This window comes from Marmota flaviventris, chromosome 12, assembly GCF_047511675.1.
Source record: "Marmota flaviventris isolate mMarFla1 chromosome 12, mMarFla1.hap1, whole genome shotgun sequence".
NCBI classification, from domain to species: Eukaryota; Metazoa; Chordata; class Mammalia; order Rodentia; family Sciuridae; genus Marmota; species Marmota flaviventris.
Genome location: NC_092509.1, coordinates 34,094,224 through 34,111,297, shown reverse-complemented (window position 1 = coordinate 34,111,297; position 17,074 = coordinate 34,094,224). Strand labels below are relative to the sequence as shown.

Sequence of the window (17,074 nt, the reverse complement as noted above, 5' to 3'; positions counted from 1 at the left end):
TTTCCATTTCTAAATCTGTAAAATATCTTGGTATTTAGTTTTATCTGTTGCCTTGATTGGCTGCACTGAGTTAGCACTAACTCTCTTCTAAGTACATATATACTCAATAGTGATAAATTCTTACATTTTTGAATATTTTGAGATTTCCCCAGGATTGATTCTCTTAAACCTTTGTCTAGAGTAGTAGTTCTCAACCTTTTCTGTGTATTGAACACACCTGGTTATTATTATCTCATTTTCTACTCTAGTGTATAAAAATGAAGAACTATACCAATCTATCTATCCTATATCAATCTATCTATCAATCTATCTATCCTATACCAATTAAATCTTAACCTCCAGGGCTCGATCCCAGGAGTGAAGATGTTTTAACTCTTAGCTCCTAGGGATTACAGTGTGACATTAAGTTGAGAGCAAGTAGCTTGATCAGTGCTTCCTAAGTGATAAGCATCCCAATCATTGCTTTAGGGGATCACATGAAAATCTTACTCTCATACTGTATTTCAAGGGTAGAGCCCAAATGATTGACTTGCACTTCTAACAGACTCAATAATACAGTCACCACCACCCTCTGAACCATACTTTGAATATCCAGCATTGAGGAAATTCTTGATTTCTTTCTGCCAGATTTCCCAAAATAAGAATGACACATCATAGTTTCACTTTGCCAATTGGCCTTCACTTCATGGCTTTCCTGAAATAAGATTGTATTTGTTGGCAGCAAGAAATTATCTCTATCTACATATAAAGAATGCATCTTACAGTAGGCATGGTGGCACATGTCTGCAATCCCAGTGCCTCAGGAGGCTGAAGCAGGAGGATTGCAAGTTTAAAGCCAGCCTCAGCAACAGCAAGGTCCTAAGCAACTTAGTGAGACCCTAAATAAAATACAGAAACATGCTGGACATGTGGCTCAGTGGTCAAGGGCCCCTGAGTTCAATCCCTAGTACAAAAAAGAAAAGACTGCATCTTGCTCTTCAGAGGCAAGGTACCTGAAAGCATTATATCTTTGAAACCTCATAACTCATTTAAATATAGCATGTGAAAATTAGTCCATTGAAACTGTTGGCAAATGTATTTTTAGTAATAATAGTTACGTTTTCTGCATTTTGTTAAACTATATGAAGTTACTCATTTTTTAAAACCATTTTTACCTGCAAAAGTTGCAAAGTCATGGTTTGACTTAATAGTTTGAAAAACTGATATTGAGAATGAGAAAAGAAAACAAAAAGAAAAATCACATGGAAATATATTTTTCCCCTTTATGTTGATTTGTAGATAGGATTTGTGGTTAGTGTATGCTGCCAGTAGAACACAGGATAAAATAATGCAGCAGAGCCTCTCATAGAAAATGGAAATGTGGCTTCCAAGAAGTAGCTCTAAATATACTTTACATTTGCTGTTGGCAGAATGTCTTCCCACATCCCTCTGATCAGTAGCTACTTTCCTTTCTGTGCTCTTCTTCTATCTGCTTTCTACCTGTGCTGTTCTTGTCACACATGTAGGCTTGGGAATATTCTGCTAGAGGAAAGAAATTTTTATACTGTTGGATTTTGAAACCAGGGACTTATGAGTGTTCCTAGACGTAGGTTTTGTGCTGCTCAATCTCTATGGTATATCTTGACAATGTATTAGACCTATGTAGTTATTAGAGTTTTTTTTTTAAATGTAAAGTATGCACGAGTTATGATAGCCTTGTACTACTAATAGAAAATGTATATCCCTAGAGAATTAGATTAAATTAGATAATGTTTGATTTAACTTAATTTGATTAATTCAAGAAACATTTCTTGGGCTAGGGATCTAGTTAAGTGGTAGAGCATTTGCCAGGAATTGTGAGCCCCTAAGAAACATTTTTTTTTCTTTTTTGTAACTGGGATTTGAACTCATAAGAGCTTTTAATATTGAGCCACATCTCCAGGTCTTTTTATTTTCTATTTTCAAACAGGGTCTTGCTAAATTGCTTAGGCCATGGTTAAGTTGCTGAGGCTGGCCTCAAACTTGTGGTCCTTCTGCCTCAGCCTCCAGAGTCTCTGGGATTATAGACTTGCACAATCTTTTCTGGCTAGGAAACATTTCTTAAGTTACTCAGAACTAGGCCCATTAGTAGGATTATTTGTGTGTGTGTGTGTGTGTGTGTGTGTGTGTGTGGTGTTGGTGATTGAACCCAAGGCCTTGTGCATGCAAGCCAAGCACTCTACCAACTGAGCTATATCCCCGGCCCCCATTATTAGGATTTTGAGATACAAAGATGGACAAAGTCTAGTGTCTGCACCAAATAAGCAAGTGGCCAATGGACAGCAAAGAGAAGTAAATCCACAATTAAGTATGATGTGAAGAATGCAAAGATAGCTCAGGAAAAATTGTGAGAAGGCAGAGAAGAGGCCAGTAAATAAAATCCAAGTGGTGAGAAATCTGTGATGCTTGAACTAAGTTTTGCAGTGGGGGTGGGAGCTTTGTGGAAAAGAGGTAGAAAAAAAGGGGTTTCAGTGCAGGGATCAACATGGATGGAGGTTCAGAAGCATGAAACACTCAGATCAATGTGGGCAACTCCAAAAAGGTGAAGAAATACATAGAGTAATTCTGGATGGTGAGGTAGAGAGGTAAGTTGGGGCTTTAGTACTCATGGCTTTCTGTGCCAGGCAAGGGGGCTTGGACTTTATCCCAAAGACACTGGGATCCATGGAGTCATGTAGTCAGGGAAGTGCCAGGAGAAGGTCTGCATGGTTGTAGGTCAATCTTGAAGCAGAATGGGGAGCAGTAGGGAAAGGATAAGACTGAGTATAGGAAAATAGGTCAGGAGATAACACCAGTAATCCACAGAGGAAATAACAAAGTGCTAAAGTAGAATTTGACAATGGAAATAAGAAAAAAAAAAAAAAAAAACATGGACATATGAAATGTTTTTAATGAAATAGAGCCTACATAAATAACCAATATCTGATTCATGTGATTGTGTGATCTATGTGATAGAGTGACTAAGTATAGACTCTCAGGTTTAAGATTTAAGTTGGAGGGGTGGGGTTGACAATATGGCTATTTGCTAAAGAATGTAGGAAGAAGAAGTTTGTGGGGCAGACAATACACTGAATTTGAGTCTGTTAAATTTGAAGTGCCCAGAAAACTGAAAAAAGGGTTAAGGAGAAACCAAAAGGGTTTGATTATCACAGAGACCAAAGAAGGAGGAGGAAGGTCTGAACACCGCTCATGCTGCAGACAAGTCAGGTGAACAAACAAAAAAAGCGGCCATTAGATTAGGTAATATGAACACAGCAGTCACCTTGACTGGATTGTTCTTCAATCCATGGTGGTACAGCTTTAGACAGAAATTGAGAAGTCCATGGAAAATAAGGAAATTCATGTCAACAAAGATGACTTTTTCAAGAAACTCGATAAATAAAATAAAAAGGGAAGAATAGTTTGTTTTTTTTTGACATTGATGATGTTTTATTTTAGGAGCATATTTATTTATTGTAGGTATTGAGGAGAAAGAACCCATAAAGAAGAAAAAGAGATGATGGGGAGTGAAGTGATATATCTGGAGGTAGGAGAGGAGATAGATAAGAGGGAAAAGTTACGGGATTTGAACTGAGGTTGCTCTTTCTCAGTATGCTGTAGCCCCTTTTCCACAGTTTTAGTTGCCTGGGGTCAACTATGGTCCAAAAATAGTAAATGGAAAATTCCAGAAACAAAGAGCTTCTAAGTCTTAAATTGAAATCCATGCTGAGTAGTTTGCTGAAATCTCACACTGACCCATTTTATCCCACCCAACCCACAAATCATCCTTTGTCCACTGTATTCACATTGGATATACTACCCATCCATTAGGTACTTCATTAGTCCTCTCAACTATTAGATCAACTGTCTCAGTATTGCAGTACGTGTGTTCAGATACAAGAGCAGTGATGCAAAAAAATGGGGCACAGAATATGGAAGGATAGATTGATTAATCCTGTTACCATATAGCAATGCTTCAGGTCATATAGGAAAAACCATAGTGTGTAAAGGTTTGGTACTATCCATGGTTTTGGGTACCCATTGTAGATTTTAGAAAGTATCTCCAACAGATAAAGCGGGAGACTACTGTAGCAAAAGGTAAAGTAATGTGCTTGGGTAAGTGGGGACAGCTCAGAATGTGGGATCTAGGAGTTAAGAAAACCCATAAAATATTTATGGGGGAAAGGGAGCCCCCTACAGGTAGCAAAGGGCCTGCCAGGGTGTTTTTGGAGCCCTCTGACCTTGGTGATCATCCTCGAGGTTATATGACTTCAGCACTAAATCCTGCTCATATGTGCCTAAATCTCAGATCATTATTACTTATGTAATATCCTGGTACACTTTAAAAAGGAAGGAAGGAAGGAAGGAAGGAAGGGAGGGAGGGAGAGAGGGAGGGAGGGAGAGAGGGAGGGAGGGAGAAAGGATAGAAGAGAGGAAGGGGAAGGGATAGAAAGGAGGGAGTGAGAAAGACAGAAAGAGAAAGAAAGAAAGAAAGAGAAAGAGAGAGAGAGGGAGGGAGGGAGGGAGGAAAGAGGATGTTGGTAGAGAGAAAAGATATGCTTTTTTTGAAAAGACATAATGCTTTAAAGTGGGTAGTTTAATCCATTAGATGGTAAATTTAGTCTAATCTTTTCAATGGCTTGCTGTTCCATTAAGACTCATTTTTGCTTTAGTTTTCTTCTGAAGTGCTCAAATTACACCATGCAAAATTTTCAATATATCTTAGGTAGTCAGGGCAGAAGTTAATTATTTAACACTAATTCGTAACAGTGGTATAAGCTACTTTAGCCAAATGTTATTATTTCAGTTACAATAATGAATTAACAACTCTCTGGATAAAGTTTCAACCATAAGTGATTTTAACACATGTTACCATTATGCTCAGCAACCACTAAAGAAATAATATAAAAACGTTGAGGTAAAAATCCACTAGAAGGGGTGTTAAGTGTAATTCTAAGAAATATTTGTTTAACCTCAAGAAGGAAGGAGAGAAACCACAAAAAAATGTGGACACACACACACAAAAACACACACACACACACACACACACACACATAGCAAAATGTCAGAGCAAACCCACCCAGGCCAATAATTAAATTAAGTGTAAATAATACTCAAGTATATAGTTTATCAAACTGATTTTTAAAAAAGTAAGACCCAGGGTGGGGTTCTAGCTCAGTGATAGAGTACTGGCCTAGTGTGTCCATTCCTAGCACTGCAAAGAAAGAAAGGAAAAAAGGATGGGGGAAGCAGCAGCTAACTATATGTTTTTATAAGAAGTATACATAAAAAGACATGAGGATATAATAATGCTTCAAGGTAAAGTGATAAAACAATATACACTACAAACATAACCATAGCAAAGCTAAGCTTCCAATGACTGTACGAACATCAAACTAAGTAGACTTAAAGACAAAATGTATTAAGAGAGTAAGGAAGAAAATATGAAACTGAAAGAAAGGTGAGTTTATCAGGAAAACATTATAATTTTTTAAATTACCAAAATATAAAAAATAAATACCCCTTCCCCAAATAAGGAAGGCTGTATTTTTGAACTTGACTGTTACTCACTTCAAATATGGTTGGTAATTATAGAGCATTATTCCCAGCAACTATAGAATATAGAATTTTTTTCAAATATACATGAAATGGTTCCCAAGGTAGACCATATATGAAGCCATAAAAACATCTTCAATTTCAAAAGATTGAAGTCATATAGACCATATTCTTTGATTACAAAATAATCAAAGAATGTCATTAAAAACATGATACCTATGGGTAAAAGGATCAATTTTAAATGTTCTTAATGTTCTTAACACAAAAGTTATTGATAAGCGGTTTGGGTGGCAGACATATAAATCCACTTGATTTAATTGTGTCACAATATATGCACTTAACAAAACATCATTGCACATATTATAAATATATGCAATTTGTATCAATTATATCTTAATGAAGCTGATGAGAAAATACAATAGCTAGAAAATCCCCAAATTTTAAAAAAGTAAACAATGCTTCTAAATAATATATGAATAAAAGAAGAAACACCTTAAGGAAAATTAGAAAATATTTCAATGAAATGACAGTGGGTATAAGAGACCTAAATTTTTGGAATGATCATAAAAATTATTTAGAAGAAAATTTATAATTCTGAATGCCTAGATTAGAAAGAAAAATGTGTTTAATATTAATGATTCAAGCTTCCAATTTAAATTTAAGACGATGAGTATACTAAGCCCCATAATAATTAAATGTCTTTATTATTTGCCAATTAATGATAATACTAAGAAAAGGAGGCAATAATAAAAATAAGAGTAGAAGAAAGGAAATATAAAGTAGATGATAGAGAATATTAGCATAATCATGAATTGATTCTTTGAAAAGTTTAATAAATTTAATATCCTCTCAGAAGACTGATTTTTTAGACATAGTAAATTAAACATCAAAATTAAAAATCCTTCTTTCATCATAAACTCTGTCAAGAAAACTAAGGGCAGGTCCCACACAGGAGGAAATGGTTATTACACTCATATATCAGGAAGGACTTTATCCAGAAACTGTAAACAACTCCTGAAAACCAATAAGCAAAAAGACAACCAAAGCACAAAAGGGAAACTACTGCAGACCTGTGACGATGGCCAAGCACTACACAGTAGTAATACTGATGAGAACATGGTGCTCTGGGGGCACAGAGCTAATACTGATGACAGGACAGGAATATCGATGAGGATATGGCTACTTGAACTCTTTCACATCACTGACTGGAGTGTAATATTGTACAGCCACATTGGAAAACTGTCCAACAGCTTCTTACAAAGTTCTGGCCTTTTGAAATGTCATGTGTATGCATTTATCCAAGAAAGGACATAAACACACATACACACAAACACACACACACACACTCACGCACACTTATACAAGAATATTCAGGGAGAATGTATTCATAAACTCTCAATAACTGGGAACAGTCCAAAATGTCCATCACCAGAAAAATAAACAAATTGATTTATACTTATGCAAAGAACTATTCAGCAGAAAGTAGGATGAACTAATGACCCAGATACATCTTAAAATAATTGTTAAACAAAAGAAGCCAGACATATCAGAGTAGGTGCAATGTGATTCAATTTGTATGAAATTCATGCAAATGCAAAAATAATCTACAATAACATGTAGTATAATTTAGTTTATATGAAATTCTTGTAAAAACAAAACTAATGCATTACAGCAGAAGTCAGCACACTGGTTTCCTGTGGTCAAAGGTTGGTAGGGATTGACTGGAAGGGGTGATAAGGGACTTTCTGGGGAGATGGAAGTATTCCATGTTTTGATTTGCATGGTAGTTACTCTACTATACACAGTTATTAAAACTTGTTAAATAGTACACTTAAGATCCATATGTTTCAAGGATGCAGATTTTATTTTGGTTAAAAAAAGAAAGAAAAGAAGCATTTTTATATGCTTCTTATAAACTTGATCTCATTTCTTAATAATTCTCATAAATACATTCTTTCAAACTTCCTGAAATTCTCCAGTAAATCAAAAAGGCTTATCGTTAGTGAACCAGTTTCCTTAATTAGTAGGTATAAAATTTGACATTTCCAATTATTTGATTCATGTTTTGTTTTAAATTATTCAGAGAACCTTGCCATGTAGTCGCTAATAATGATAAATGTATCTAGCAGTTAGTGGGCTATTACCGGTAGACCAGCAGTCTTCTACAGATGTGGCATGTTTAGCTCATTTGATCTTATAGCACCCTATACACAAAGTCTTCTTGCAATCCCATTTCACACATGAAGTATCAGAAGCACAGGGGTTTAGGTAATTTGCCCAGGATCACATGGCTTATAAGGAACATAGTTCTCCATCACAATCCTAGTAAGAGGGCAGTTCTGATGCTACCCAGTTGACAGTATGTGCCATTGTGGGGTTATTCTGCTCCTTTTAAAGCCATCCAGTATTCTCAAAAAACGCAAACAGCACTGCTGGGAGCCATTAGCCAAGTAGGTATGACAATTTCCTTGCCAGCGTACCCCATGTTGCAGTGACATTGAATGTAGGTGACCTTGCTCAAGGACCAGGGCGGATTAGGGTGTTCCCCGTTTAAGATAATCGGGTTTAGGGCGTTCCCAGTTTAGGTTCCAGGTTTAAGGTTTAAGATTATTCCTGCTGGGAATAGGGCGTATCCTGCTGCCTGAGTTCCCCTTGAGTTCTCACGGGATTCAGACAGTATTCTTTGGGAGATAGAAGCCCAGTGGACGTGAATTTGGGCAGAGAACGTGGATTTGGGCAGAGAACGTGGATTTCCCCAGAACGTGATTGTAGACGGCTGGTGTGAGTTCGGGAATAAAGAGTTGCTGTTTGAATCTACAAGCTGTGTGGTGGCTTGTGATTGTGTGCCTAGCCAGACTGCGGCACAGCACCAACTTTGCTAAATCACAGTTTTAAAGTAGGAAGGAGCCTTTCTGCTTCTCTAGTTCCATCCCCTGACACTCTAAAACTGTAGCCCTTGCAACTGTCCAACTCGTGGGAGTATCATAGGTCCACGCAGTTGAGCTTTCTTGTGAAATTGATTTGGTTGAACAGGGTAGTTCAGGCCTAGTGCCACTCTCTAGCCTAACCATGTTCTGTTCACTCCAGGGTCTAAAGATAAATGAACAATAAGCACAATTTTGTGATATCCCTCTTCCCAAGCAGGTACTGATTCTATCCCTGTTAGAGACACAAGGTAAACCACAGTTTGCCTGTATTGATACTAAGGAGTGAAATGTAAATACTTTGCAAAGCTGGTACTTGGTGGTTTCTTTCTTTCTTTTTTTTCTTTCTAGTCTTGATATGTGTGGTGCTCTTTATTAATTCTAGTAATACACACTTAAAATGAAATTCAGTGACACTCAAGGCTTTTACTCACCTATTGTTTGTTGTACTTTTTTTAGGGAATAGTGGTTATTTCCCACCAGATTCCGTCATATCCTGCTCATTTTTCCTCCTTCAGAGTTGTAGCATACATGTAACCCTAGCAAATAACAGAAGGATCTTGTGTTTCTTATGTGCATCAAGGATGGTGATTTCAACCCCAAAGCAACATGTGCACACGCACGTTCATGTGTGTGTGTGCGTGCGCACACACACAAAGTATTATCTACAGCAACTAAATTAATCCATGCTTTCTTAGGAGACTTAAAGGTCATCTTTAACTTTAAGCATAAAATTTGGCATCAATGATCGGAGACTGGTTTAATATACAACAGTTTTCAAAAGAAGAAGCTTACGGTTAAGCACTAAAGAGTTGATTTATTTAGATATCCTACTGGACCCCAGCAACAGGACCACCTTAGACGTGGTGGCTGTGTTGTGCAGTATCTTGCCACTGGAAAAGCTATTCATTAGCATGTCTGTGCTTTCACCCAGCATGTCCTTAAGTTTAGTAAGGTGTACCCCATTTCCATGACTAAATTCAAGAGGACTCATGTTGCCCTGGTAATGAAGCCATGATTGGAAGGACTGAGGCAGTAATCAATAGAACCATAATTACTATTTATAATAGAGTTGTTCAGAATACCAATAAAATCAATGTAGTGAAGTACAGTAATGAGTAGGAAAGCAATTAGTATGAGTAATACTAATATCGGCAATCTTTTCATGGAGCACTGGCCGTATGGTAGGACCAGTGCCCAGAGCTATAGAAGCATCTTCTCTTTTCATAGTTATCACTATTGTGCCCATTTCACAGAAGAGGAGAAAGGATTGAACAGGTGATTGTCCTGTATGGCAGGCAATGTGAGATCTAGATGCCATTCCCTGGAAGCCCCAAAGGTTTCAAGTCAACTGAATCTTTCCACACCATGAAGAGGCTTTGGGGGCTTTGTTTTGTATTTTGTTTGTTTGGTTTTTGGTGCTGGGGATCAAATCCAGGGCTTTACAAGTGCTCTACCACTGAGTCATGCCCTAGCCTTGAAGAAAATTCTCATCCCATGTTTAGAAAACCTGATAAATTTGATAGGGGAGTAAACAATTCCTCGTGATCATCCTAGTTTTTACAAATAAATTATCTCTTTTTGCTGAAATGAGAATAGATGGAATTAAATGGCATGAAAAGTCATTCTGTTCTGCACCCCTAGAACTTAAAAGTACTTTACCAACCTTACTTTTGGTGGTTCATATTCACATGAATATACTCTATGGAAACTCTACTAAATATTTTCTGTAGTTAATAAATCCAAATGTCTTGTCCTTGGAAGGATTTTGCAGGGAATTAAAGAAGAAACCATTCCATGAAACCCTTCAGTTTCATATTTAGTGGAAAAATCTTTTTCTGTGGATTTCTTTTCTATAGATTATTTTGTAGAAGTAGAGACATTTTATCTTTCAAAAATAATCTCTAAATATATTTTTTAATTGTTTTATTAGTTGCTCAAAACATTACAATGATCTTGACATATCATACATTTGATTCAAATGGGGTATGAATTCCTATTTTTCCACGTGTACAGATTGCAGTATCACATTGGTTTTACAGCCACGTTTATACATACAGCCATACTAGTGTCTATTGTATTCTGCTACCCTTCCTATCTAAATATATTTTTAAATAGAGAAAATGGATAACTTTATATAAAAAGTTAATGTTGGGAAAAATTTAAAAGTTAGGGCTTATGAAAATCTTGATTAATATTAATACTAGAGATATAGGTAGATTATTTCAACTAGTAGCACATGAGAAATGAAAAACAATAATAGATTATTACAAAGATTTATCTTTGGTCTTATATTTTCTGTAAATACTATAAATCTACTCTTAGATGCTTATGTATAAACATGCATAAAACCACCAATCACTTAATGAGGCTAGAAGCAGGCCTATCATTTAGTGACAGTTATCCTAAACCCCTTGTTTTGATAGAATCAAGCATTTTCTTTAATATAATTTCAAAGAAATTTTATTTGGCTTCATTTTTTCAAGATAAGAGGTAGCAGATTATTGTTTGTTTGTTTTTTTTTTAAGGATTGCTGTATTCTAAGTTCGTTTAGCTCAGAATGTTTTATGTTTCCCTAAATGAAATTTCACACCTGCCCTGTAGTAGTACAGGCTGGGGGGAAAAAAGAAAAAGAAAAAAACGTAAAAGCCAGGCCAGTTCCCTTTTCCAGACATTGTTCTCACCATATGTGAGGCACTTAGATGTGGTTGTGTGCCCATTTTTATATCTTTTTAACAGTAGCTACCCAAATCCCTCCAATGACAATGTCATAGGGACAATGTGACTTAGGAACATGTGGATACAGGGATACATGTTGTGAATTATGTATACCTTGTATAAAAGTTTCAAGGCACTCTAGTCCCTGAACAATATTTACAGACTGCTAAACACCCAGAAAATAGTAACACCATGATTAATGAAATGGAGGAATTAGAGAATTATGAAAGATTAGAAAATATATGTAAGTACCAAGAAAAACTGAATGAAGTCAGAGTCATGATCATATCTATAGTAGGTGAAAGAACTGAGAGAAAAATGCGTGAGCCACAAAATCAGACCAGCTACAAGAGAAACAAACTTTCAAAAAGGAAAGTCAATTGAGCTAAATTTTTGTCACTTGATTTTCTTCCATTATATGCTATAGCTTATAAATGGGTTAGATAATATTCCATGGGGAAAGTTGTCTGTGTGTTTTTTAATCCAGAGTTGAGCATTTTAAGCATTTATAGCTTAACTTCATTCCGAAGCTTTAGAAAAGCACATTCTGGCGTCGTCTACATAAGATTTATGGATTTTAAGCAAATTTGTGCAAGATTTTGTCCAACCCATCAGGCTCTCAGTCCCCCAAAGGATATTAATATGTTATGGAATTTATGGGCTGTAATGTTTCAGTTTCAGGCCAGGAACAGAGTTAGTTCTAAAGTGAATAAAATTTCAGACAAGGAATATTTCTATTTTTGTTTCACTTTAATCTTGGACTTTAATTACTGGCAGGATTTAATAATAGGTACCAATCACTTTAGCACTATATTAAAATCTTTTACCATGTTAGAGGATTATGCTTATAAATACAAAATATTAGTGCCATATGTTTGTAAACACTGGAGGAAAAGTCATGGGAAGAGTAAGTAGACAGTTATAAAATTAAATGCCACACTTTGAAGAAGCAAATAATAAGTTTTCTTTCTTGAATCGTTCTACCTCCTTGTTTCTTTCATTCTTCATATCCATACATACAGTCATAAACATTGCACAGAATGTAGGAAATTTAACACATCATGTAAGGTCTTAAATATATTTCAATGTGTACTTAATTCCTTTTATAAATCTATTGTCTTCTCTAATATAGTAACTGAAATTTACCCAACAATGGCAGATTGCTTTGATAGATGTGATAATGTTTGCAGGCCTCTGTCTGTCTGAATATATATCTTCATTTTATAAAGTATTGGAAAGCCACCATTACTACATTGGTCACTCAATGGATCAGATGAGAGTCTATTATCTTTAATGCAATTGATTTTCTGTACTTCATTTATGTTGTAAGTTTTGTTCATTGGTAGACTTTTAAAATATGCCTCCATATTTCCTTTTGTGACTTAAATGCCATTTTTTTTTTTTTGGTGTTCTAATGCCCTTGGTTGTTAATTCCTCTTAATACACAATGTAAGACTAAAGAAAAGCTAAAGATTAGGATTCTCCTGTGCGTGATACTGTGTGTATGAAAAAGATCACTGGTTTTAGTTCACTTTTAGACATGAATGAAAGAGCATAAAATATTTCTAAGACCAGAATAAGAATTTAGGCCTCAAGACTAGATTCCTTCTGACCTTTTTAAAATAGTGACCATAATTCCAAGTAGACTGATAGGCTAAATCAGAAGTCTGTACCTGCAGTAAGGTTAGAGTTTTCTTTGACCCACATCTGTGTACCAGTCCAAAAGAACAATCAGTGGAGTCACAGGAATGACTGTTTCCAAAGCTGACATCTTAGATTATTGTTCTTCTGAAGCAGCGAAATCCATCTATTTGAGCCATCTGCCCTTGGGATGAATGAACTAAATTTCATTTATGGGAATTACTGGGTTCTTGGTTATACTTTTTAAATTTCAGTTTTGCTTGTGAGGCACTTATCCTTTTTAACATAAAATATCCATGCATTTTGTTCTCAATGCTCATAAATATGCAAAATCTGTACCATTTGATCAAGTGGTGATATTAAACTGGAAACCAAATAGTGAGAAATTTTTAAATCAAGGGGTGCTTACCTTACCTTCAGGTACAGAAGCGTTCAACAGGCCATTCTATACCTGTTTCTGTGGATTTCTAAAGTCCTCAGAAAGCAGCTGGAATAAAGTTACCTGTGCTGTGTAGGAAGTAAGTAATTATAGAATTACTGCAATAGTATATATATATATATATATATATATATATATATATATATATATATATATACACACATACATACATACACACACACATATTAAATAATATAAAAATAGAATAATATGTTTCCTAAAAAATATTCCAGCAATATTTTGGTCACTCCATTTAAATGATCACTTAGAAGAGTTTTGAGATAAGTATTAGCATGTGACCAATAGATACTCCCATAATATTTTGGAATTAAATTTCCTACATTTCTCCTTGCATGGTTTATTTTAGTTACAATCCATCATGAAATCATATGACACTTATAGACTTCTAAATATTTGTCTACTGCTTAGTAATATTTGAGAATACATAAAAATTGTTTATTTTATTTAAATGATCATCTTCTAAAAATATCATGAAATGCTTATTTGGTGAGTAACAGCATAGATGCTGTAAAGATTGCATTAGACATGACCAGGTCTCTTAACATCTAAAACAGGAACATAAAGGAAAGTTTTAAAAGAGAGATAATATAACTCCAGTATTTCTGATATTTTATTCTTAGAAATATGAGTAACTAATCATGGTACAAGAAAATATGTATGCTTAATAGAGAGAATGGGTGAGGTTTACCAGGTTTAAAGTGCAAATCTGGTTTTATTTTATAGCCCCAATATCTACAACCTAGAGCCTGCATTTCAAAGATCATCTTAGTTCTGACAAGGGCTCCTATTGAATAAAACATGTCCCTCACTCTCTTCTTTCTACTTGGGGAGGGCTGCCTCTTGCCTGCTGCCTCCTCGATATATTCTGGCCTTCTGGTCTACTTAGGTGGTGACAGCTTGAGACCAACTCACCAGCACCTTGAACTAAACTGCACACACAGAAAAACGTGAGACCAAAAATTGGCAGGCAGTGTATAAAAGACTACAAATCCCAGAAATACAACCAGATGCTGGCCGACTGGATGGAAGGAAGGATAAAGGGAGGAAAATAGGTAGAGAAAAATGGATGAAGACAGGGAGAAAAAGAGAAAATGAAGGGAGACTAGAGCAAGAGCTGAGAAGACCGTTGCCTGGAATTATAACTGGGATTCAAAGAAACATTGAAGGCTTCCCTTTTGACTCAAGTAGATTTTTTTGTCACATTTTCCCCAAAGTCACATTTTAAATTAATCTTATTTTCCCATGAAAGTAATGTGTCATAATCTTGTAAAAATAAGGAAAAAAAAGCCAAATTTACAAAATGCAATCATACAAGCATACTTAAGAAGGAGGCCAAGCTCTTAAAGCAATAAATGTTAAGGGCAAAGGCATAGTTTATATGGTGCCATGAATCCAACCATACAATTTGCCTCAGTCTGCTTTATATAAAACTACAATAATAATGTAATAGTTTAGCATTAATGAAGTGCTTAGTGCATACCAGGCACTCTCCTAAGAACTTTTTATGTATTAAATGTTGGATTTTCACAGCAATGATATGGGGTAATTACTGTTATTGACCACATTGTGGAAATAAGGGAAATGAAGACCAGACAGATGAAGTCATTCTTATATCCTCATTTGATTTTTTACTGGAGAAGTGGCCATTCCAATAGCTATAACCCATTTTCAACAGTCTTTATTTTTCTTTCTCCTTCCTTCTATTCAATCAAACATAGATGTAAGTAATTTTGATAGATATACATACAGACCTAAGCCCCAGTCCCAGTGAAGTGACAAGGCAGCCATATAGCCTCTGCCCTCCAGGAGGCCAAATGTTAATTCTTAGACCATGTTTTAAGTTAATTTTCCTTGACTTGAAATCAACAGATTCTTTTGGAATTCTTTCCCAGAACGCATAACATGAAGTAAGAGGAAAGGGAAGTACATACAGCTCGTTGTTAATTGAAGAAATATTGATTAGAAGTTCAGAGTTCAGGCTCTGAGGTTAACCTGCTTATGTTAGAGCCCAGTACCATCTGAATGAATAGCTTTTTAACCTACAGCTCTTAATGTCTCAATGCCTTGGATTCCTCATCTATCAAAAGGGAATCAAGAATGCCTACCTTTTGGGTTTGTGGATCTTTGATATTTGCAAAGCAGTGCAAATATGCCTGGCACATTATAAACGAATGTTTATATTATGAGTTACTCTTTAAATATGATACTCTTTCACTAGTAAATTTCTGTTATGTAAGGGAGACTTAGAGGGTTTTGAACATTAGATTTGGAGAAGGACTACTGAACACCAATGAGTCTCAAGCAAAAAGTAAACAAAAATATAAAAGATGGTAGAAGGAATAAGGAGCTCATGTTTTTTGCTTTATCCAGACTTCGGTAAGTTTGTATGGACCTCTTGTACTGATAGGGTAGTCATGCTTATTTCTTATTAATGGAAATTTAAAATAAAATAAATAAATTTAAGCTTATTCAATGAGGTTAAATATACAAAAATGTTTAAAACATAGAGACAGAGCATAAAAATAACAAAGGAAAATTATTAGTGAAAGGATTGGGAACCACTGTTCTGGAACTTCTGTGGGTCTTAAGGAATTATGTAACGATTCAAAAATACCAATCAGATTATCTACTAGGATACAGTTACCTGCTGTACGTAATTTGGGAAGCTCTCCGAATGCCTGAGTAATCATCAAAGATTACAGAATCTTAAAACAAGAGAGGACTTTGGAGATTAGTTTTATTCAGTTGATTGACTTTGGGATGGATAGTTATTACTTTAGAAATTAAATTCCTCCTCTTTCTAACTCTGAAAATGTGCATCCCAGTGGCAGGCATCTCCGTAGAAGTTAGAGAAAATGCTATCAGACTGTGGCACAGTGGAATATTTTCATATGCTGTGGTTTTTCTCTTTAGATAGTGATAAAACTATTTGAGGGTCATCTGTTATACTTTTAAAGAGCATTTCAGTTTAAAACAGACCTTGAAAATTATACTTTGAGCTCATGCTCAGATTTTATGAAATGTGTCACCCACCAAGAGCCATTTAAGAAAATTAAAATTTTCTTAAACAAAATTATAAAAAAAGAAATTTTCTTAAAGAAAATGAAAGGGGAGCTCCTGAAAAGTAATTCATTTTCATTGTTTGTTTGTTTTTTTTTTTAAAGAAACTCTGTTAATTTAATGAGAAAAAAAATAAAGTTAAATTTATAATCCTTTTAGAATAAATACTTTTTTATTGAACAGATTCAAACTATAAATCTATTTTTACTCATTAATAATATGGAGTTTTCATTACCCACGTAACCTCTACAATCGGTATTATGGACAAGAAAATTTGAACAGGAAATAAAAAGAAATCTGTGTTACTTTATTAAAAACATAAATTTCTAAACAAATGAAAATGTGAACTTAAGGATTCACATCTGAAGGCCCTGACAGCTGGGATCTTCTTTCAGCTTCGACAGATGACAGTGCAGCTGAGAAGAAAGGGGGAACCCTGCATGCCGGCCTCATCGTTGGAATCCTCATTCTGGTCCTCATTATAGTAGCGGGCGTTCTTGTGACAGTCTATATGTATCACCATCCAACATCAGCAGCCAGTATCTTCTTCATTGAGGTAAGTGCCAAGTGTAGCATATAAAACCCATGGCGGTCCGTGAACTGTGTCCATTTGCTAACTCCACCTGCATTTAATATTTAGCACACGATTTGTCAATTTCAAGTTGGCTGATCTCACCCACATGCATACACATGCTTACATACTGATAGATTGCTTTCA

General features: G+C 35.4%; 1 protein-coding gene across 1 annotated transcript in view; it reads left to right on the top strand.

Annotated features, from left to right (window-relative positions):
• Plxdc2 (plexin domain containing 2) overlaps nucleotides 1-17,074 on the top strand; it is a 431,569-nt gene that overhangs the window by 387,467 nt on the left and 27,028 nt on the right. Inside the window, exon 14 of the mRNA XM_027928684.3 lies at nucleotides 16,752-16,912. Coding sequence (XP_027784485.1) covers nucleotides 16,752-16,912 — 161 coding nt within the window. The remainder of the gene's footprint in view (nucleotides 1-16,751; nucleotides 16,913-17,074) is intronic.